The sequence below is a fragment of the Phaenicophaeus curvirostris genome, chromosome 2, assembly GCF_032191515.1.
Source record: "Phaenicophaeus curvirostris isolate KB17595 chromosome 2, BPBGC_Pcur_1.0, whole genome shotgun sequence".
In the NCBI taxonomy this organism is placed as follows: domain Eukaryota; kingdom Metazoa; phylum Chordata; class Aves; order Cuculiformes; family Cuculidae; genus Phaenicophaeus; species Phaenicophaeus curvirostris.
Genome location: NC_091393.1, coordinates 24077455 through 24101497, shown reverse-complemented (window position 1 = coordinate 24101497; position 24043 = coordinate 24077455). Strand labels below are relative to the sequence as shown.

Here is a 24043-nt window from a genome sequence, read left to right as displayed (position 1 = left end):
TTATTAGGTAAATAAAAATACACTTGAATTACACCTATGGATATACTGAGCTTCCATAAAAAGGTTATAGCTAGGTTTAGAGAGTTGGATTTATTCTAGTTATTTCAATAAAAGCCTTATTATTATATTAATTCTTTAGAGACTTTGCACACTATTTTGTGAAAAAAACCCCATACTTGAATCTGTTGACCATGTGGCAGCTGCACAAAAACCAAATTTTGTCATTTTGATACTAATGTTCATGTGTTTTTATTTAAATTAAACATCTTTTCCCTAAGGAAGATGAATCAGAGCAATGTATATCACACAGGAAAAAATGCAAAATGGTAGCTCTAAAAACATAATCTCATTATTCCAATATATTCCATATGATGGAGAAGATCATAGTGCAAGCCTACATCAATTTTGTTTCTATTACTTCAAACTGTCCATTATTATAAAACACTATTCAGAAGAGCTATTATCAAAACATTTGTTGTAGAATTCTCACTTTCAGTGTTTTTCTGCAGAACAGCACTTCTCCCTTTTTATTAAAAACATTTTTCATTCTGTGATTGTGAAGATTATCTAAAAATGCAAACCACAGGCAGATATGAATATGTAGAAAGATTCAGAAAATGGCTTGGGGTGATTAATTTTGCCCATTACGTCTCATCAGGGACCTTTGGACTGCGATATTAGCATTTTCCGACAGCACCAAAAATGCTGTACTTTCGTGAGAGAAATCAATGTTCTGAATGCCAATAATACGTTATCTTTTTTTCCTGTTTCATTTTATCTGTTTCAGACCATACCACTCTATAACTGTCAATAGAAGGTAATCTCAATTAATTACAAGGCATACGTAGGTTGATCAGTCTCCTGCCTCAGGTGGAGGTACTCGGATTCTGCTTACAACCAGGAACTAGGAACTTAAGATTTCCTCAGGCTTTTAGAAGATTAATTTGTGAAACTAAGTACAGATTCTCTGAATTCTAATGTATGCACAGTGGTAGGGAATTAAAAATAAAATTGATCTGTATAATTTTGACAGTTTTTAGCTGCAAGCACTCACAGCACTCACAGAGCTCCATAAATAAACACACTAATAATAACAATAATGATAGCAACAACAACAAAAGGAAGAGTAACACTACCCTAATTTTTGAAAGCTATTATTGCATATTTACTCCTGCAAATTTCCCCAAGTTTCTTATCCAAGAAGAATAAGAAGAAAGGGTAGTTCTTGAAGGTGATCAGAATTAATTCTGTTTCACACTGATGTTTAGCTATTTATGATTAAACAATACACTGGAACAACACTGTAAGGGTCAAAACATAATATACAAGTCTTCAGAACTCATATGACAAAACCGCCTAAGTTGAAGTGAAAATAAATATTGAAGGCAATAACAAAAAACTTAAATCATATCTCTAAATATTACTCATGTCTATCAAAGCTATCATATAATTTTGAAAAGATCCTGACAATGTAATTTGAGGGTTTTTTTAAAAAATAAAATTATTTAAATATTTCTATAAAGGCTTAATTTAATTTAAGCTGTAAATTTTTCAATTTGTCTGTGATCACACTGCTATAGTTAAAACGACATCAATTTAAACTTGATAATTCTAATCTTTGTTGGACTGGAAACAGATGTCTAATACCAGAGAAATTTGTGAAATACAAACATGAACACATAAAATATTCTCAGCGTTTATATTAACTGTGCTAAGTAGTGAATCATTTAGCTTGTCGTCTGGCCAAACTATCTCACTCAGAGCAGGTACAACTAGATTACAAAGTCTATCTTATTTGAAGAGGTTACATTAAACTACCATAAAAGCAGTGCTTAAAGGTAGGATACCACCTCTCTCATTATTTTGTCACATAATTGTAAATTCAATTTAGGAACTGTATTTTTATTGGCCTAATTAAAAGAACATGGATTGAAAGTAATTACGCTGAAAACACAGTCTCCTTCCAACAAAAGATAAATAAATACAAAATGTTTCAAAGCTTAAGTGAACATAGAACTTTAGAAGATAATTTCTCAGTGGATGTCTTTGAAACAGCAACCAAGAGGTACACTTAGCATATCCACAGGAGTCAAAGTCATAAATGAAAACAAAGAATGCAAGCAAAAATTACCAAACGTGTTTCTCAATTCTCTGAATACTGCTCAAACTCAGAGTACTACACAGAAACACCCAAACCATCTACATCAGGATTCTTCTAGCTCATTTCTATAGGGGAAAAAAAAAAAAAAAAAAGAAAATATTTAAAGTAAAAAGAACCTTGTTGCAGAAATCAGCACTGAGGATGGAATTCAGTACAAATCTAAATACTTGGTTAGTGTTATTTGAAAGTAGAAAGTAAACCCTGCACATTGCAGAGTCTTCAAGAGGTCCACAATTTTCTGAAGCAGCAGCTGGGGGCCAGGAAAGATTACTTAAGGAATTTCATACGTTGAAGTAGATGAAATAAGGTCTAAAACACCTAAATGTAGGTGTTTACCTATTTGTGTCAGAAGGTGCCTTAGGTATCTAATGTCTCACTGCAGTAAATACAGCTGTTAAAAGTTATTTGTCTGGCAGCTACTTGTCTGCTTCAGGCTAAACTGAATTACTCTGCACGTTCCCCAGGTTATGACCATAGCTTAGGCATTGATGGCTCAGTAGATGCCCAGAATTAAATGATTATTGCCAATTCATATGGTTTAAAGTATCAGAGACATATTCACGGGCTGGTAAATAGAACAGGACCTACAGGAAATGACTCCTTTCTGCGTCCACAACTGGAGGGAAAGCAAAAGAACTTAATCTCAAAAGAAACAAGAGACAGGAACTCTGGTAGGCAACTGAACATTGAGACTGCATTCAGATATCTAACTGTATATGTTTAGTCTTTTAATTAATCATATTCAGATAATTAATTTTTATATATGGCAACAAGTTGAATGCATTTTTAAACTGTATATTGGATGTCAAGTCCAAAACCATACCACCAACCTCCAGTCTCATATCCTTATTTGTTCTTTATGGAACTAAAGCGTGTAGAATGAACAAGGGAAATCAGGAAATTACTTTCTGCAGTAGCAGAGTGTTTTGTGGAGGAGCTGAACACTTACTTCAGTAGCATTGACATCAGCATTAGAATCTCATTGCTGATGTCAAGTGGAAGTTACTCATTACTTAGTAGATTCTTTTTTTTTCTAATTACTAAAATGGCAGTTATGGAAGAGAGATGATATAAAATAAATACTGAATGTATTGTTTGATGAAAAAATGAACAAGATGCCTTTTTGTTTTAGATAAGTAAGAGGAGAAAATATCATTGAAACACTAAAAAGTTCATAACTGGCTAACATAAAAAATACAATAGGGACTAACTATTCAGTTTAAGGTATAAAGGTTTAACTGGCAACCTCCTCCTTCCTTACCATAGTCTGGGCAAGGAACAGGAAACAAACCTACAGCAACATTATTTCTTTTGCTTTATTTGCAATCATGTGATATGAATGTACTCTCTTCTGGGTTTGTGAATTGCACTTCCTGAGAGTTTGTGACTAAACACTTTTTCAGGAACCCTGTTTTATACTGCTCAAGTCCATCACAAAGGCAACGTGACAGACAAACTGCAAGGTTCCTTGCCCTCCAGCCAGCACTCTTCACTGGTCTGTTTATAAAAGAACATCTGTATTATGTTGTAACCTCTTCAATTGTATCCTTTCCAGTGTTCCTGGAACAGTGATAACAGTTTTATATTAAATAGATGAAGAGTTAAGTGTTGAGATGATTGCTGCATGAAAAAGAGCTGGCCAACCTAACAACCTCTGTCTAGACTATTCTTCCACTGGATACAGAGATGAGACTGATAGCTGAACTCAGCATTTCATCGCATGATTTATCTCACAAAAAAGTGGTTGGAAAACTGGTTGGATGGCTGGGCCCAGAGAGTGGTGGTACATGGCGTGAAACCCAGCTGGAGGCCAGTGACAAGTGGGATTCCCCAGGGCACAGTGCTGGGTCCAGCCCTGTTCAATGTCTTTATCAACAACCTGGATGAAGGCACTAAGCTGGGTGGAAGTGTTGATCTGCTGGAGGGTAGGGAGTCTCCAAAGGTATTTGAACAGACTGGACCGCTGGGCAGAGACCAATGGCATGAGGTTTAACAAGGCCAAATGCCGGGTCCTGCACTTGGGACACAACAACCCTGTGCAGCTACAGACTAGGAGAAGTCTGGCTGGAAAGCTGCCTGGAGGAGAGGGACCTGGGGATGTTGGTTGACAGCGACTGAACATGAGCCAGCAGTGGCCCAAGTGGCCAAGAAGGCCAATGGCATCTTGGCTTGGATCAGAAACGGCGTGACCAGCAGGTCCAGGGAGGTTCTTCTCCCTCTGTACTCAGCACTGGTGAGACCGCTCCTCGAATCCTGGAGGATTCGAGTTCTGGGCCCCTCACCACAAGAAGGATGTTGAGGCTCTGGAGCGAGTCCAGAGAAGAGCAATAAAGCTGGTGAGGGGGCTGGAGAACAGGCCTTATGAGGAGTGGCTGAGAGAGCTGGGGTTGTTTAGCCTGGAGAAGAGGAGGCTGAGGGGAGACCTCATTGCTCTCTACAACTACCTGAAAGGAGGTTGTAGAGAGGAGGGTGCTGGCCTCTTCTCCCAAGTGACAGGGGACAGGACAAGAGGGAATGGCCTCAAGCTCCGCCAGGGGAGGTTTAGGCTAGACGTTAGGAAAAAAAATTCACAGAAAGGGTCACTGGGCACTGGCAGAGGCTGCCCAGGGAGGTGGTTGATTCACCTTCCCTGGAGGTGTTTAAGGGATGGGCGGACGAGGTGCTGAGGGGCATGGTTTAGTGTTTGATAGGAATGGTTGGACTCGATGATCCGGTGGGCCTCTTCCAACCTGGTGATTTTATGATTCTATGATTCTGTGATAAAAACATTGGAAAAGTTCAAGGAATGAGAAAAAATTCTTTAAACAAGGCACTTCCTACTGAAAACACTGGAAATTTATGAAAAATCAAATTATGAAAAATCAAATTCTGCATAAAGAGAAATAACCAAAGATGTGATAAGCAAACATGTGATGCTATTTTCTAGTAGAACAGATGAGCATTATGCATGTGAAAAGCTAAAACCTGTTTTCATTTTTGAAGGTTTATAGGTGGTATTTTTAGAAGCAAATTTTACCATTTTTTTTAAAGAGTAAGCTTTTGCCCTACGGACTGTTGCAAGATTGAACTATTAAGAAATTTAGAATTCTTGAAAAATGGCTTGCACAGAGACGTGGCAGTCTGACTCAAATAAACCCTAAGGTTCATGATAGACCTTGAGAGGTCTTAAAGATTGCCTGCTGAAGTGAAAGCTGTGTTTAAAACTTCACGTATAGAGTCTGCTAACTGTATTGCGCATCTTCAGACTGTCAATGTTCACATGCTAACGGAGGCCAATTTGCACTGAGGATATGAAGGATCGTGATCTTGGTTTTGACTATTCGTGGTGGTGCTTCTTAGCTCTTTTTATAAATACATGAATAGTTCACCAACTGTTGAACCTTTGTTCTTTTTCTCTAACATACTTCAAATCTACTCATACCTTTCTTGGATCAAGTAGCTGACAAATTAGCATGCTAATCTATGTTAATCACTTTAAAAATATTCAGCAGGGGTACTAATATGTACCTTGATTCTTGCTGAGATCACACTTTACACAAAGAATCCAAACCTATTTACTTCAAAGCAGCATTAAATTTCTGTAAACAACTCCAACTAAATTATTTAATCCACATTTCCAAAACTTTTAAAATTACTTTATTAGACATCAGTAAACCCTCATATGGAATCAGATATATGCAAATGTTTACATATAAAAGTTCTCTGTCCACCTCCCACAATTAGCATTGATCATTTCAGTTTTTCTTTCATTAATGAAAGTCAGGAGGAAAATGTGATTTTAAAAGGGCTAATACCCTTTGAGGCATTTACTCTGAAGACAGAAATATCTTAAAGAAGTAAAACTAATTTAGGCAGTGCACTTGATTGCTTTAAATTATGGAGGATTTGTATCAGAAATGGTGTTGGTCAGCATGACCAGAGAAGAGATTGTGCCCCTCTGCTTGGTACTGGTGAGGCTGCAGCTCAAATACTGGGTTCAGGTTTTGGCCCCTCACTACAAGAAAGACACTAAAGTACTGGAGCGCATCGAAAGAACATGGGAATATGATTTAGTAGTGGACAGGTACCATTGGACTTGATCTCAAAGTTCTTTTCCAACCTAGTGATTCTATGAAAACAAACAAATACAAAAAAAACCGAAGCAAAAGCAACCCTAAAAAACCAACCCCGAAATCCATCTGCAATTGGGACACACTATTTATTTACCAGGACGTTCAGCATAGTATTATTGCAGCCCATGGCACATATACTATACCAAAATCCTCAATCGTTCAAGAAAACACTGTGCAAACTTAGTCTCATTGCTGAAACAACACTAAACCTTGCCCTCCTATAGATACTTAAGTTGAAAACTGGAGCCTTTGAATCTAGTAATATTGCTGTAAAACAGTGAAAGCAGCAGGAAATCCAGGGCAGTAAGTCACACAAAAACCCCCACAGCCTACAGAATGAAGCAAAACAGCAAGAGATAGAGGCATGTTTAGAACATACTGAAGAGATTATAACAGCAAGAAGGAGGTAAAGACAACAGATCAGTAAGACCTCGGAAGTGCAGTCCAAAGTGACTGATTCTAAAAAGTTGAGAAACTGCAGAACAGAACAACTAAGCCAATGTAATGTTACCAAGAATTACAGCATGTACTTGTCAGAGAGTCAGAAGAGCACCATAAAGTTGTATTTGCAAACACTGAAAGTCTAATAAATGACTCAGTAGGATGCTGATCAGAAGCTACCATAGTGGGACCCAGAGGAAACAAATAAATGTTAGAAGAAAATCAAGTCTTCAAAGTAAGCAGAGCATTAACAGTAATACATCTGAATAGTAGAACCAAATTTAACTTAGATCTTTGTGCTGCTTAGAAAAGTCAAATGAATGTTAGAAAAACATTTAACTAACAACTATCTTCCCATGCTTGATTAAAACCTGAAACTATGGTCCTGCCCCATAGGAGGTTGAAATGTGTTTTCATTTTGAATTCACATTAAAAATCTCCCCCCATCAGCACCAGAATGCAAATTTGGAAAATATTATGTACCTTTTAAAAAGAAAAAAATATTCTTTAAAGTATTCCAGCACATAATGTTCCACATTTCTTGCAAGGGCATCTTTTTACTACACTGTGTTCTTTAAACCTCACTGAATGCTACATTAAGAGGGCACACTGTCTTATCTTGCAAAATACTATGCGTAAACTAATCTGATGAAGGACAAAAATTCACTACTAAAGTAAAAACTATTTTAAATACACAGTAACAACGTTTCATGGACTGTATACCTTCTTGGAAAAGAAAATCACACATTTCAGCATTACAATATTTTTTTTCAGATCTGAAGGGCAAAAATGTAGGCTACTCAATCTAATCTTAAAATCAGACCTTCAACACACAGATCTGTTTTCAAGAGTTCTGTCACTCATAACTCCAACAAAAGTCATGGATGAAAATCTGCATGACATTCAGCAAATCTTAACATCAATTCCTTTTTCTGGAAACCTGGAAATTATTTTTGCAATTGATTTTCTTAAAGTTTACAGGTTTGTGAACTAGCTAGAAAGATACTTTTCTTTACAAAGGAGTAAGAAAATTTTTCTATTTCAGCCAGGTTGTCTCCAAAGTGAAAGTGTTTTCCAATAGATCTTTTAGCATCCAAAAGGGTGCATTAAATATTGTTTCAGCTATTTGGGGATAGAAGTCCCAATATCAGATTTGTATTGATACACACTGAAGCAGATAACGTAGAGTTTATGTGAAAGCAACTTGAGGATACAGTAGGCCTTAAACAAAGCCAGTTTTAAGACTTCACACTCACAGTTGTCATAGTCCTAAAGCAAACACCCATCCTTCCTAGATATATGAAGTTTAGAAAAGCATCTTCCTTTGTTGCACTGCTAGACAAATCCACATTTAATAAAAAGACAAATCATTCCCTATCACCAACTGTGTCCAGAACTGAAAGACTTAAAAGGTCCAAGTGTTGTTCTTACATTGTAATTCCCAACATGTTTGTCAGCATAATCTCTTTACCTTCTACCCAGCTGGATGTAATAGTGTGTAATTTTTTTTTTTTTTCTGGATGAAAGCTCGAGGACATGTACTCATACCTCTTCATTTTGAACACAACAGAAGAATTTCTGTCTGGGTGTACAATTCATTCAGTGTATTCTTGTGACTGATAAACTATCAAGCTGTCCACAGACTACTACTTAACAGTGCCTTTTCAAGTTCAGCGAACAAAGTAATAAGCTAATCCACACCAGCCTCATTGAGATCCACCCTACTAAAATCCTAAATCCATTCTGAAAGATACATTGTGTAGAATGAACAGAACTTGTGTGTTGTTGAAGTAGATTAAGGTTTAGTGATTTTCAGAAATGAAATAAGTCTGAGTCTCCATAGAAAAAATATACGGGACAGTTTAATAAACAGCACTGGTCCATCAGTAGCAGTTTTCATATTATTAGGGTTAAACTTTCTGGCAATCAACCAGGAGATTATCATCTTCATTTTATTATAAATATGAAAATCAGCACTTAACTGAAATTCTTGAAAAAGGAAGAAAAATAAAAATGAAAAATTAACGGAACATTTCTGAATAAAGAAACCATTAAAACGTCAAGACTCTCTTACATTAGTAGTCATTTCACATATTTTCTTTTGATACACAATTTTTTTTCTTATAAAACTATACTGCATTTTGCAGAACCAAAGAGACAACATATTACTGAACATAAATTTCAGCAGATGCATTTGTCAGACATTTTTCATATTTTAAATGCTAATCTATATTTAAAAATTGAAAGTGATTTAATACTTTCTATAAAATTTAATGTCTTTAAAGTCAAAGATCATTCACTGACAAATAGCCACTTCTAATTTCTATACTAAATAAATTATAACAGTTGAGTTTGGAATTAAATAAAGCCTTTTCTGTTCAGATAGAAGTCCTGTTGCAGTGAAATTGTTCAGAGTGAGAAAACCTTTGTGCTTTTGCAGTTGTTTTTTTTCTTGAATACCTATTTTCTGAGGCACTGAATCCTCTTTAAAACAAAGAGGACTTGATTTTGCACGGGAAATGTTTACTTGTCAACAATAAGCTATGAAAGCATGCCATAAAACAATCTTTTCTGCTTCTAAATATTTGTATTAATTTATGGTGAGATAAAGTTTGATATTTCCCCTCAAGTTTAATAAAGAAGTCAAGAATTCAGCCTTGCAAAAACTTGCATAGGAAATACATTATGTAGTTGTGAAAGTACATATAGATTGTATGTTCCTCAACTTACTCTAATTTATTCAGCATTTCACAGCAGAAAAGCAAAATAAGTGAAAGACTTTTATTCCATCTTTTTTATTCCTACAGGTAGGGGTTGTCTCTGTCCTATAGTGAGTAAACTGATTTTACAGAAACACAAGTGAAAAATGCATCTCAGTACAGTGCATTTTAATAAGAATACTTGATCGTGCTTGCTATTTTATGTATAATTATTTATAGTTATGTATTTAGAATCATAATTGGAAAACAGTGGATTGATAAGAGAAGATAGGTAGAAAACACCTAACAAGATCAGACAAAGTACTTAAATGTGTGGTTTTTATGCTAAGATTCAGTAAGTATTAAGATACAAACTGAACTATACACTGTCGACTCATTTAGCAGTTTGTGACTCTGAATATGATTTTCTGTATTTCATTAGAAAATTTATTTATAACTCAGAAGCTTGAAGACCTATTACACTGAGTGGTCATTTTCATAGATATGAAAAACTTGTGGCTTCTTTCTAATGCTCAATATCTTTTCTTAACATCTCTACTCTGGTAATTTTTATGTTTAAATGAACATACATACTTGCATGTATTCATGCATTTACACAAATATGCATGAAAATTTTAAGACATATCCAAACTTCTACAAGCTGAATTGAGAAAAAGAGAAAAAAACGTACCTTTTCAGGGTCAGTTGTTGTAATGACCCACACACAATGTGCGTTGTCTTCATACTGAACTGGATAGTTTGGTGATGTAATAATCCCACTTGGTCCACGTAAATTAGAGCCACATGTTCTAGCTAAAAGGATAAACAACAAATAAAATGGCTATTGATCGGTTGCTCTCCTTAAAGATTAAAAAATTGCCATAGCATCATTAACAACTTGCTGTGAAATTATTATTTTGCTGATACATTCTACAGCAAACTGCCTTTGAAGATGTATCAGCTGGTCAAAAATATCCTGAAAAACATCCTACAGAGAAAGGAAGCCAGCACTTTTCAGTTAATCAGCCCAACATTTATATTACTGTATTCTTACTTTATGTAAATTAATTTCTAAGGATTATCGTATCAATATTTTGTTTAGAAAGATATTTATCCCCTCCAAGTGGATGGAATGAGCCTTCTTTGCATGAGTGCAAGAAGGTTTGGTGTGTGTTCTCCACTTCTCCATGGTTTGGAGGAAAACAAAAATGTATCACAGTATTTGACTTTTTGTAACAGTATATTCTTCAACTAAACTTTAAATCCTGTGGTGTCTTAGCTCTTTACAACTGAGGAAAGAAAATCGGCTGAGGGGGGGAAATAAAAAAAAGGAAGATATAAAGCAGTTCTACGAAGTAGCCTTGCTTTTATAAAGCACAGATTTAAATGTAAAACCATCATAATCCCTTTGGCACATTTAGCAAACCTAGATAATTAATTTGAGAAATAAATTACTTTACAAGTTATTTTCCAAAGAACATCTAGATTTCCTAAAATATTCAAACTTCTCAAAATATATCAGTATCTGAAAGTGTTTAAAAAAATACCTAGATACATAATTTCCAGAGACATCGAACAGGTTTACAAAACTTGAAACATTTTAAAATTCCACTGTCAGATGTATGACACTACAGCTCTTTGGCACCATGCTAATATAGAGATCCTAGATCATACGTTTATTAGTATTTAAATACTGTAAGCCTTCAAATATCTTAATCTCAGAACTTATTTACATAACTTCCATTAACTTTCACATGATCTATAACCTCCACTTACTCAATTTTCAGTACTGACAAAAGGAATGAATACATTCCTTAAAAATTTGGTCATTCTTTTTTTTGGAATATTGGATTGAAGTACTAAACATATACATGGCACTTCGGAAAACCTTACTTTTCATCTTTGTCTGTGACTGTCTCGATTCTGAAGAGGCATGTTTTTACTTCACAAACTTGCAGAGCCAAAGTCTGATCTCCTGCATTAACGGCAGTGACTGGCACAAAAAGGAAATAAGGAAATTTGAGGAAAATTACTTCCAGATTGTCTACCCTTCCGTGGCAATCCTCAGCCAGCACTTGGTCCTCTTTAGTATATTACAAACTAGACTTTGAGAAATAATTATAACTCTGTGTCTAGACTGCTTCAGCTAGGACTCAGTTTACTATGAATATATCCATCCATTATTATTTACTATTATTTCTATTATTATTATTTCCATGATAGAAACTGTCTTAATATCCTTCCATGAATTTAATTTAAGTCTCAGGCACATCACAAGGAAATCTTCCACAACGATCTCATTATGAGCCAAAAAAACCTCTCATCTTCTACTGAAGCACCACTGACGATTATTAACAAGCTGTTGGTGCTTTAACATGGAAAAAAAGAACTAATCACATTTAAGTATGCCACGGTATGGTGCCTACTAGCAATACAGAAAGCTTAGCATCTTGCTGTGTACCAAGCAAAACACATTCATCTAATTGCTAGAATAACAAGAGACAATTCCTAGGCTCTGAATGAAAGAGAAAAATCTTATTGCTAACTGAAGGAAGCACCATATATTTCTAGCATTACAACTAGTAGAATTTATTTTATTTATTATTATTTTTTCAGTTCTCCCTGCATGAAGTCTGCCACAGAAGGAACTAATCCAGAACAGAAGTGCAACTTCGTGGCAATAATCTTTTGAATCCAGTTTGTGACTCCTCTAGCTGTTCATGAAGAAAAAAGTCTAAAAAACTTCTCTTTCAGCTCTTTTAAAAACCAAGCTGTTATTATGCTACTATTACCCCATTTGATCTTCAGGACTCCAAAGCTTTGCACAAAAATTGCTAAGATAACCTTGCATTACATTTATTTAATACAAGAATGAAATGCTGTAAGGATTCAGCATGGAAGTCAAATAATCTGGGAACATTTATATTAGGTCCATCCAGTTCCTGAGGGCACTAACAAGCCTAAACTGCCCTGATCAGCCACACCTGGGGCCACTCTCTGTGGGCCCAGGGGATCGATTTCAGGGTGGGATTAGTCTATCAGTCCCTGCCTAAGCAATCCCACTGAGCAGCTGCCTGTGGTTCTACCACAGTCATGGCTGTGCCTGCCCAGTCTCTGTTGATCCTGACCCTCATCTAGGCTCTGATGTCTCTGCTTATCCATGGCCTGTACCTGCCTTGAATCCTGTGTTCAGTTTTGGGAGTGGTCTTCCTGGACTTCAGCAAAGCCTTTGACACAGTTTCTAACAGCATTCTGCTTGAGAAACTGTCACCTCTGGCCTGGACAGGCGCACACTCTCCTGGGTGGAAAACTGGTTGGCTGGAGGGCCCAGAGAGTGGTGGGAAATGGTGTGAAATCCAGCTGGAGGCCAGTGACAAGTGGGGTTCCCCAGGGCTCAGTGCTGCGTCCAGCCCTGTTCAGTGTCTTTATCAATGACCTGGATGAAGGCATCGAGTGCACCCTTAGCAAATTTGCGGACGACACTAATCTGGGTGGAAGTGTCGATCTGCGGGAGGGTAGGGAGGCTCTGCAAAGGGATCTGAACAGGCAGGACCGCTGGGCAGAGTCCAATGGCATGAGGTTTAACAAGGCCAAATGCCGGGTCCTGCACTTGGGGCACAACAACCCTGTGCAGCTACAGACTGGGAGAAGTCTGTCTAGAAAGCTGCCTGGAGGAGAGGGACCTGGGGGTGTTGGTTGACAGCGACTGAACATGAGCCAGCAGTGGCCCGGGTGGCCAAGAAGGCCAATGGCATCTTGGCTTGTATCAGAAACGGCGTGACCAGCAGGTCCAGGGAGGTTCTTCTCCCTCTGTACTCGCTTGGCACTGGTGAGACCGCTGCTCGAATCCTGTGTTCAGTTCTGGACCCCTCACCACAAGAAGGATGTTGAGGCTCTGGAGCGAGTCCAGAGAAGAGCAACAAAGCTGGTGAAGGGGCTGGAGAACAGGCCTTATGAGGAACGGCTGAGAGAGCTGGGGTTGTTTAGCCTGGAGAAGAGGAGGCTGAGGGGAGACCTCATTGCTCTCTACAACTACCTGAAAGGAGGTTGTAGAGAGGAGGGTGCTGGCCTCTTCTCCCAAGTGACAGGGGACAGGACAAGAGGGAATGGCCTCAAGCTCCACCAGGGGAGATTTAGGCTGGACATTAGGAAAGAATTCTTCACAGAAAGGGTCATTGGGCACTGGAACAGGCTGCCCAGGGAGGGGGTTGAGTCACCTTCCCTGGAGGTGTTTAAGGCACGGGTGGACGAGGTGCTAAGAGGCATGGTTTAGTGTTTGATAGGAATGGTTGGACTCGATGATCCAATAGGTCTCTTCCAACCTGGTTATTCTATGATTCTACGATTCTAAGAAGGACATCGAGAAGCTGAGGAGTGTCCAGAGAAGGGCACCAAAGCTGGTGAAAGGCCTGGAGAACAACTCTTACAAGGAGCTGCTGAGGGCACTGGTGTTGTTTAGCCTACAGAAGAGGAGGCTGAAGGGAGACCTTATCATTGCCTACAACTACCTGAAAGGAGGTCATAGTGAGATGGGTATTGATCTCTTCTCCCAAGGGACAGGGAATCGGATGAGAGGGAATGACCCCAGGTTGCACCAGGGCAGGTTCAGTTGGACATTAGGAAAAAAAATTTCACCAAAAGGGTTAACAGGCACTGGCAGAGGCTGCCCGGGGAGGTGGTTGAGTCACCATCCCTGGAGGTATTTAAAAGACAGGTAGATGAGGTACTTGAGGTTATTGTTTAGTAGCAGATCAATCAGTATGGTTGGACTCAATGACCTCAGAGGTCTTTTCCAACCTGGTGCCCAATGCTCAAGGCTGGAAATGCCCCTGGTCTGCCCTGTTCCATGCCTGAAGCGGTGGGATGGGCCCTTGCTTCAAGACATGCCCCTGCACCCCTGCCTCAGGCAGGCTTCGTAGCTCTTTTTCTCCAACTAGCCACCAGCCCACCCTATGCCCTGGTAAGTAAGGTCATTACATGGATATTGTTTAAATAAATAATGAAGGAACTTGCCTTCAGTAAGATGGTTCCCGTGACTGGGAAGAAATTGTACCATGAGGGTGTTGAGGCACTGGAACAAGTTGCCCAGAGAAGTCATGGATGCCCCATCCCTGGAGGTGTTCAAGGCGAGGCTGGATGCGGCTTTGAGCAACCTGATCTATTAGTACCTGCCCATGGCAGGAGTTGGATCTAGATAATCTTTAAGGTTCCTTCCAACCCAAACCATTCTGTGATTCTATATTTGCAGAAAGTAACTAGTTTTTCCAACAGAGGTTTTAATGGTAGTACAGGACTAATTTATCCTGTTTTGTTAGAAGTTTACTGGAGGGAGTAAAGCATTATAAAGATATTTGCAGATAATAAATTGGAAGGAACAGCAAACACTAGTAATAACACACAGATAATTCAGCAGCAAATAGCCCCTTTCTGCTGAGCATTACTTTTACCATGCATAGATTACTTCAGCTCATTTCTGCAATGAATTAGCAAAGAATAACAAATTCAGGAGATAGACTAAAAAACAAAGACAAAAAAAGACTAACAAGAGTGAATAGTGGAGTTGCATGGACATGTTATTCTGCAGTAGCATGAAATCAAATATTGAGAGGGTATATTTTGATTTTTCATTTACATACATTGACCTCAAGACACACTTGTGAATCACAGCTGCTTTGCTGCTCTGGAAAGTGTAGGAGGTATAAATTTTATTTATATTTCTTTTACTATGTTTTAGATTCTACAGTCTTTACATGATATGCCTATGCGATATTACTCATGTTACATATAGGTTGTAATAAATTACCCAAGAGCTGTCTTTATGTCATTTTATTAGATCTGACTGTAATGGAATTGAATTTCTTCATGGCAGTTTATATGTGCTGTGGTTTACATTTGTAACTAGAAAAGTGCTGATAACACACCAGTATTTTGGATATTGCTAAATATTGCTTGCACAACATCAAGGTCTTTTCTGTATCTCACACTGCCCCGATGGCAAGTAGGCTGGGAGTGGGCAAAAAGATTGGAGGGAACACCACTGGGAGAGCTGATACCAACTGACTGAAGGGATATCTCATACCATATAACAACATGGTCAGCAATAAAATCTCAGGGAAAGAAGGAGGAAGTGGGAATGTTCATTGTTACAGGTTTGTCTTCCCACACAACCATCACTTGTGCTGAGGCCCAGCTCCCCAGGAAATGGCTGAATGTAAAATCCTTATTTTGCTTTGGTTGCTTGCACAGATTTTCTTTGCGTATTAAATGGTCTTGATGTCCATCTATGAATTTTCATCTTTTCCTCTGCCAGTTCTCTCCCCCATCCTGCTGGGGGCAAGAAAGCAAGGGGCTGGGTAGACTTTTAAATGTCGTTTGGGATCAAACCACTACTGCTGCTTATATTCTTTAATGAAGAAAGCATAATTTACAATTATATTTCATTTGTCATTATAGAAGTTGAAAAAACTTATCCTGGCAACAGGAAAAAAAAAATTCTTTTGGTATTATGAAAAATCTATGTAACAGAATCTCTTTTAATAAATATATGAGTTTTATATAAGTGAGATTATGCTTTAGCTCATTCTTGAACTAGCAAAAGTTTTGGTCCAGGTGTTGCAAATCCTTCCCTCCACAGTCTATCATTTGCTGCCCTGGTAACTGGCATTCAGCATAGGAGTTTGTGAATATAAGAAATATTTCTTTCATCTATCTCAAAATGACAAACTATGTAAAAAAAATTGTATGCATTTTTTGTTGTTTTTCTTCTTTGGGATTTTTTGTGGTTTCATTTGTTAGTTTGTTTTTTTATTTAATGGTGGTGGGTTTACTTGTTTTCTAGTGCCTGTCCTGGCTGGCTAAGTGATCTGGTTCCAGGAGGGCATAAGGCAAGAGGTTTCTAGAGTTAAGGTTTCCATTAATACGTACAATCCAAAACTGCAACTCAATTTTTCTACTAAGAAAAATGAAAAATTCTGTGCATAGATATATTCTCTTTATTTTTCCTATATAAATCAGTTCTGGCGTACTTCGATGGGATTTACATATTTTTCTTTGCTTTTATTTTCGATTGTAGATTGTAATGCAAAAAACACAAACAAACAAATAAAAAGCCACCTTCCCCTCTCCTCCTTAAAAGCAAGGGGAGGAACTTATTCTTTAGTTCAGACCATAATGAAAAAACAATTAGAAAAGAAGTCAGAAGGTTAGGTAAAAATCTATGTAAGGCTGCACAAAACAGAAGAACTAGAAGGGAATTCACCATACAATGAGGACTATGTACATATTTGGAACTGATAGAAATGCAATATGATTGTGAGGAGCTCTTATTTAGGAATTTAATTAGGAAAAAAATAACTGAAACCTAGCTAACTTGTTCTACTTAAAATATGTTTCACATGACAAAAAGAAGATTAAGTGAAATGAAAGCTATTAAAAGGAAATGAGCTCCCTAAATTGATACTGTTTCTGCATCTTTACTTGCTTGCTTCAGACTACAGAAAGATGTTTGGATATACATAATCACTTATATGCACACACATATATATGATATATAAGTTTTTTGCTTTGTTTTGAACATAATTTCATTGTATTTTGAAACAGAAATTATAAATTACTCTTTTAAACTTCAGGAAAAAACTCAAAGTATAACACCTACCTCTGCAAATTGGCCTGTGGTCACTCCAGGCAGCCAACGTATCTGTCACTCTCTGACAAGTGATGCTTTTAGAACCTTGAAGCACATAATTATCTTCACATGAAAACTGTACGCTTGCACCCACCCTACGAGAAAAATGAGAGGAAGGAGAAAAGAATTATAACATATTTTAAATATCACTCCACCCAAATAAACATAAATGTCACCAAATGACAATATTTCTAGGTCCAAACAAAAAATTCAGGATGAGAAATTCTGCTCCATCATTACTATATTCATAAGAAACAATTTACTGTAAAGAAAAGGTCTACCATTTAGTTTGTCCACCTTTTAAAGAAGTAAACCCAGGAATATAAAGAAATGACGATACTAAGTTTCATCCTTTAAACTATGACTTCAATAAACACATGGAGAGATATACTTTTTAAGAGAAGATATAACTGCTGTTCTTTCAGGCAACAAAATTTACTTCATGAATACTTTCAACCCCTCCCTAAAAGCCTAATTGAGAAAATAAGTAGTTAGATATGGTAATTTGCACACATGTACAACTAAGAAATATTAATTTCTGTAAATTGTAATAATTCATTAAATATTCTTGACCTTTTCGAAATTTCCTGTTAAAAAACATGCTAAATGATAACTATTATTAGAATGGAGATAGATTCTTACACTTGTAACTTTGAAATGTGTCTCTTTCAAATGATTTGTAACCTTTTTTTTTTTAATAATGAATTTTTCTGAATAACGTTGACCAATATTTATGAGGAATTACAAAAAAAAGCATGTGGTTACTGTGTATCTGAAAAAGAGCTTTTCTAAATAGTATTTACATTTCTGCTTCCATTTATTATTAGTGACATTCTTTGTTCCCCATCATAATAAACTGATTTTGTTTTAAGCTTTCTTGCATTTTTAAATCTGTGTCTGATAAACCCACATTGTAAACAAAGATCTTGATAAAGTAGATATCTTAGTTTGGTCTTTCTATGTCATTGAGTCCTAAACATCAGGGAATTGCTAGATGGGAATCAGAAAACTCTATGGTTGAAATTGTGCTGTAAAGGACAGCAAATAACCTCATTCACTAACATCCAGCTCATTCCTACCCTTCAAGAAAAAGTATTCTATTAGTTTCTCAGAGGACATCATAAAAATAAACTACATTGCTTATCATTATTATGATGTACTTCTACAGATCTTTCCCAAAAGTTTAATAGGATGATTATGATGGTGATGATGATGATGATTATTATTATTATTTAAAATTTGAATGTGATGTCCTAAAATCTTGGAAAGCTTTAAAATCTGCTTTTCTTAACGCTTGGTTCTTTAGCTGTTAAATGTGAAAAAAAACCAAACAAACCAGAAGGATAGGGAAAATACTGGTCCCTTCCTTCAATAGTTCATGGGAAGTGCAAAAAATCCTTCAAAATTAATATAATTTTTAAAATTGTATTTATTTTATATGTTATAATCTACTATCTTGTCTAATGTTCTTGAAACCCTCAGAAAAATAGACTAAGCATGATTCCAAATGCATACCTCAAACTAACAAAGAATTGTTTTTTCTTAGTGGTAAAGAAAAGAGTATGATTAATCAATGTGACATTTTAATGCTATTTTTAAACTTAATTTTCTCATTTTCTAAAATTATGAGCTCTGAAAGTTTGTTTTATGGAGACAAGAAGAAAAACAACCAGCTCCCTAGTTATGATAAATGTAAATTGAGAACTGAAATATTTAAGAATTGAAATTAAAAATAGAACTGGATAAAGATTTGCCTCAAAATACGCTGACGTGTGAATCGATATGAAAGTGTCAACATTTCCGTGAAATTTTCTGCTATCAAGACTTGTAACGAGAATTACAAAACCTAAAAGAAGTCAGAGTGAAAAGTATAGTTATTGGATGTCTGCAGCTGCAATTTAAAATTTAATATACCTGATTATTGCCCCTCAAGAAAGAATAAAGGGGAAAAAAAAATCCCCCAAACCCAAAACATACAAATATTCTGATGCAGTAAAGAAAGAATTTAATGTTTAGACTGGGTTTTCATTATTACAGTAATATTAAAATATATATATATATCTTGTTAATAGATATGTAAAATGTCACACATCTGTTCAATCTATACACTTATGATGATTCAATTTATTTCACTATTATTCTATACAGTGTATTTCACATTTTTCTAAAATTCTGGCAATACCTTGCACCTAAGAACTAATAATGTGAACTTCATATATTTAATATGGTGGATATCAACTTCTGGAGTGTTTGATTACAAATTAAGTGGCGGAAAATAAATATGCTGACTACAACATATTAAAAATATACAAAAAGCCTAGAAAATGATCAAATTAAAGAGCAAGTAAGGAACATGAAGTACTCAGAAGCTCCTTACTATTAAAATTTGAGGTGGAGAGAAACCCAGATGCCAGCTATAGGCATTGACAAGTGCAATCTTTTGAAAGTAATTTCAAAAATTCTAATTAAACTTCAGGCAGGCTACAGAAGAGCAGTCATGTTTTAACAGAATGACAGAGATACTTACAGACATGGTTTATGTGTGGCTACAATATATGCTAAGTCTGCTTTGATATCAGTTTAGATCCATCCTTTTCAAAACCTTTGTTGCAAGAAATCAGGTTTATACCATGAATCTGACAACCGATACTTTCAAGAAAATAATTTTAATGCAATTTTAATTCTGTCAAGTTTTATTGAAAAGTTCTAAACTTTTCTAAACCCTTGAATGGGTGTATGGAGCATCACACTATAATAGATGTGAAGGAAATTAAAGGTCTGTGTAACTAACTGATTAATAATTAAATATGTGTGTAAATACTTCTCTGATACATATATTGCAGATATCTGAATAAAGCTATATTACAATAGATGCTTAAGAGAACTATGCATTCTGTGAAATCTTAGGTGAGCTGAGTCACTAGAGTATTCCAGACCATAAGATCTATTTTTACAAGAGCATGTAGTGGCAGGACAAGAGGAATGGCTGTAAATTGGAGTGGGGAAGATTTAGACTAGACATAAGGAGGAATTTCTTCATGATGAGGGTGGTGAGGCACTGGAACAGGTTGTCCAGGGAAGCTGTGGCTGCCCCATCCCTGGAGGTGTTCAAGGCCAGGGTGGATGGGTCTTGAGCAGCCTGATCTAGTGGGAGGTGTCCCTGCCCATGGCAGGGGGGTTGGAGCCGGGTGATCTTTATGAACCCTTCCAACCCAAGCCATTTTATGATTTCATGATCTATCCAAATAAGCATTTTAGGGGAGGAGACACACATATGCCACACAGTGTACAATAAAAGTCCTTATGGTCTAAGAAACAACCAAATTGTTGAGTCTCTACATTGATTCTGCTTGAAATGTTTCCATTTAAAAATGGGACATCCTTTTAAAGTTGTATTTTAATCTATTAGATCGGTGATTCCAAAGGAAATAATGTCTCCACCTTATTTCCACTCATTAGGAGTGAATGTTTTAATTTCTTTTTTTTTTCACATCTTTAACTCTGTAGTCACTGGGCAATTCTGTGGGCACTGGGAGTATTTTGTTAATTCCTTGTGTAGGCTTTCAACAGAGGGAAAAAACTAGTTTCCTCTTTTTCTTTTTCTTTTTTAAATTTGCATTTCCACTGTTTTTGTTTTTTTTTAAATCACTGAAAATTGCTTCCTCTACTTCCTGAACTGAACTTAGTAAAAGCCTGGCAGGAGGACAGAATGAAAAGGTTAAGATTTCAATACCTTTTTGCTTGCTTTATGATATTAGAGTGATTGCCATTATTATGCTGAAAATGATGAAACCCTTTTCAAAGGACTTGTCATCACTGAATCAGCTGGGTGTCAGGCTGTCTTGAAAATAAACCCTCTGCCTTTCCATCAATCCCACTCACAACATGTCTTTCAGTAGACAGGAAAAGATTTTGAATAATGTGCATTTTCACATGTTTTATTTCAGATTATTATCCACAGTTGTCATTCTCCTGACAAGAAGAATAGCTCCTTCTGGTGTCTATACTTGCCTCATAGAAAAGGAAAAAAACATTCCCTTTCTTTTACTCTCTATAGAATTTTCACTTCATGGCAAAAATTCAGGCAGATAGCAAATATTACTTTCTATTATGGAAGAGCTTGATTTGTAATTTCAGGAAAAGAATAACTAAATATAAGCCAAATTCTCTATTTAAAAAATAAGGTAGATATAGATAGCTAAAGTTTAAAATAGCTATGATGTGTTTTAAATAGATATAAAAAAGTTTACAGCACCTGAAAAACAGTTACTGTTGCATAATCACTTCTAGATAACAAGTAAGATTTAGGAGGAAAATAAAGTTTTATTGTTTTTCTCAAATAATAGTCAGAGTTGGAGGCCCAAAACATGGACACAAATAATAAGTGATGAAAGTACGTTAATGTGTTTTATTTATCCTATCTTATATGACGTTGCTTGTGCTATTTTTGAACATCTTATCTATTCATTTATCCCATAAGCAGTAAGATGCATTAGATGAAATGAAAATAATATCAGAGTAATGGGGTACAAGAAGGAGGGTGTAGTCTTGCTCTGCCAGTTGAGTAAGGATTGCTCATAAATCAGCTCCCGACATTTAAGGTACTTTTAGTCTACATTCATTCATAAAAAACCTGTGTGGTTTTACGTATGTTTTGCAAGTTTCACTGACATTAGATAGCCTCAGATATCTTAAAATGTACACTGAGCTTTGGACTTTCCTTCTTCTTGATGTTTTCATGCACTGCTGGGAATTTTGTTGGTCTCTTCCATGCTGGTGTTCACCCTTTTGGATTCTTAGACATGTTTCACTAGAATTATTTTAGATCCCTTTCTCTTTCAAATTACAGGTTATAGTCTATGAGGGGAAACAAGTAATTCTCTCTCTCACCCTCTTCCAGCTTGTCACTGCTCTTATACCTGCATATGCTATTGTTTCTTAACAGCTGTTCATACACCACTGACTTGTGCCATAAGTAAATGAGAGTCTACTCAACCCATAGTGTATCGTGAACACATAATTTCTGTTCAGGATTCATAGACTCACAGAATAAACTAGATTGGAAGAGTTTGTCATCCAGTCCAACGTCCCACTCTGAGAAAGTGGAACAGAGGGCTTGTTCAGGGGAGCCCTGAATGCCTCCCTGGACGGAGATTCCACAACCTCTCTGGAAAACTTGCTCCAGTGTTTGACAATTCTCACAGTAGAAATATTAATTATGATTTTCTTTTTCAATCCTGAAGCTAGTATCTAGTGTCTAGTAGTAATTTACCATGTCCCAGCTTATGTCCGTTGCCTCTAGTTTTGTCACTGTGCACCTTTGAGAAACTTTTGGCTTACCCTTCTTTACACAATCCTTTTTAATAGCTGTAGACAGCAGTAAGGTCCTTTAGATTCTCTTAAGGCTGAGCAAACCCAGAACTCTCATCCTCATCTTATGTGTGATGTAGTAATGCTTCCTCACTATCCCAATTTGCTGAACTTACTCTGATAGCTATATTTAATGAAGTGAGAAACGCCCCTTCAGGTATGAATTCATATTATTTTCCATGAGATTAACTCTTTCAGAGATTATTTTCACTAATAACAGACTGTTCCCAGATGCTGTGCTTAGTTCTCTCAACTAAGTATTTAATTTAGAGGAATTCACAATAAAAGGTATGCTCTGCATCCTTTATGACTACGACGTAGACTCAAGAGGAGGAGGGAAACTGAGACACATCTGCACAAGCAGGAAAGTAAAATACTCTGCAAAATAACAGTGGAAATATGCAGGTATCCCTCAGATGAATACATAGACACTTAAATACATCTTGGGAAAGAGTTACATTTAGGGGAAGGGCTGTTTACAAAGGCTGGTAGTGATAAGACTGGAGGCAATGGCTACAAACAGGAGAGGGGCAGATTTAGACTAGACATAAGGAGGAATTTCTTCACAATGAGGGTGCTGAGGCCCTGGCCCAGGTTGCCCAGGGAAGCTGTGACTGCCCCATCCCTGGAGGTGTTCAAGGCCAGACTGGATGGGGCTTGGGCAGCCTGATGTAGTGGGGGGTGTCCCTGCCCATGGACAGGGGGGCTGGAACTGGGTGATCTTCAAGGTTCTTTCTGACCCAAATTGTTCTATTATTCTATGGTTTTAGTACCCCATTTTTACCTAGTCTTCTGCCAGCTGTTGCTTCTCTCTTTGATACATGAAATATTAGTAAAAACTTAGATTAAAATTATATTTGTTTTCCTAAAACAGCAGATTTTTTGACAGCAATTTCATAATGTGTTATTGTATCATACAATTTCCCTTTCAGCAGCTGTACTTGCCAAGTTCAGTCAGAACAGTATAACAGCAAATATCTTCTGGACAGCTTGTCTATCTCTAGCCTATTTATTGAAAAGCTTATTTCACTTCATTATTATTTAAAACACATTTAACCGCTGACCCACTGCTAATGAAATCATGACTTTGCATAAAACCGATTCTCTTAACGTTAGAGTACTTTATGAGTACTCAAACTCCTTTGAGGACAAATACAGAAAAATTCAAAAAGAGTAGATCATTCAGAAATGCAGTAGATTTTAAAATATTTTTTCCCTTGCTACTTATGCCTTAGCTTGTAAGAGCCTTCAATCAGGAGCCAGGTTTGATTAATTCACTTCCTGGAGCTGCAGTGAACTTTTCCTTTTAATTCCTATGACGTTTTCCTTTCCATTTACTTAGGTCTGGCTGTCCATTCCCTGCTGAGCAATTTACAAATCTCTGCATGAGCTAGAGGCTCCCACTTCCTTCCTTTGACCCTTTCCTCTGACTCACCTTGAAGTCACTGCTTTTTTTTTTTCCCAAAAGGGAAAGAGTAACCTTCCTCCTTTCTCCACACGGGTCCATTGGACCTCAGCTTCTTTTTTTTAATGAATACAACAAAAGCTGAAAATAAAAAACCCCAAGGAGATGGCA

The 24043-nt window shown here is 36.7% G+C and overlaps 1 protein-coding gene across 1 annotated transcript in view; it reads right to left on the bottom strand.

Moving 5' to 3' along the window:
• The window catches only part of CSMD1 (CUB and Sushi multiple domains 1), a 1116699-nt gene that overhangs the window by 328504 nt on the left and 764152 nt on the right, over positions 1-24043 (bottom strand). Inside the window, exons 9-10 of the mRNA XM_069851527.1 lie at positions 17068-17192; positions 10105-10226 (exon numbers count right to left, since the gene is read on the bottom strand). Coding sequence (XP_069707628.1) covers positions 10105-10226; positions 17068-17192 — 247 coding nt within the window. The remainder of the gene's footprint in view (positions 1-10104; positions 10227-17067; positions 17193-24043) is intronic.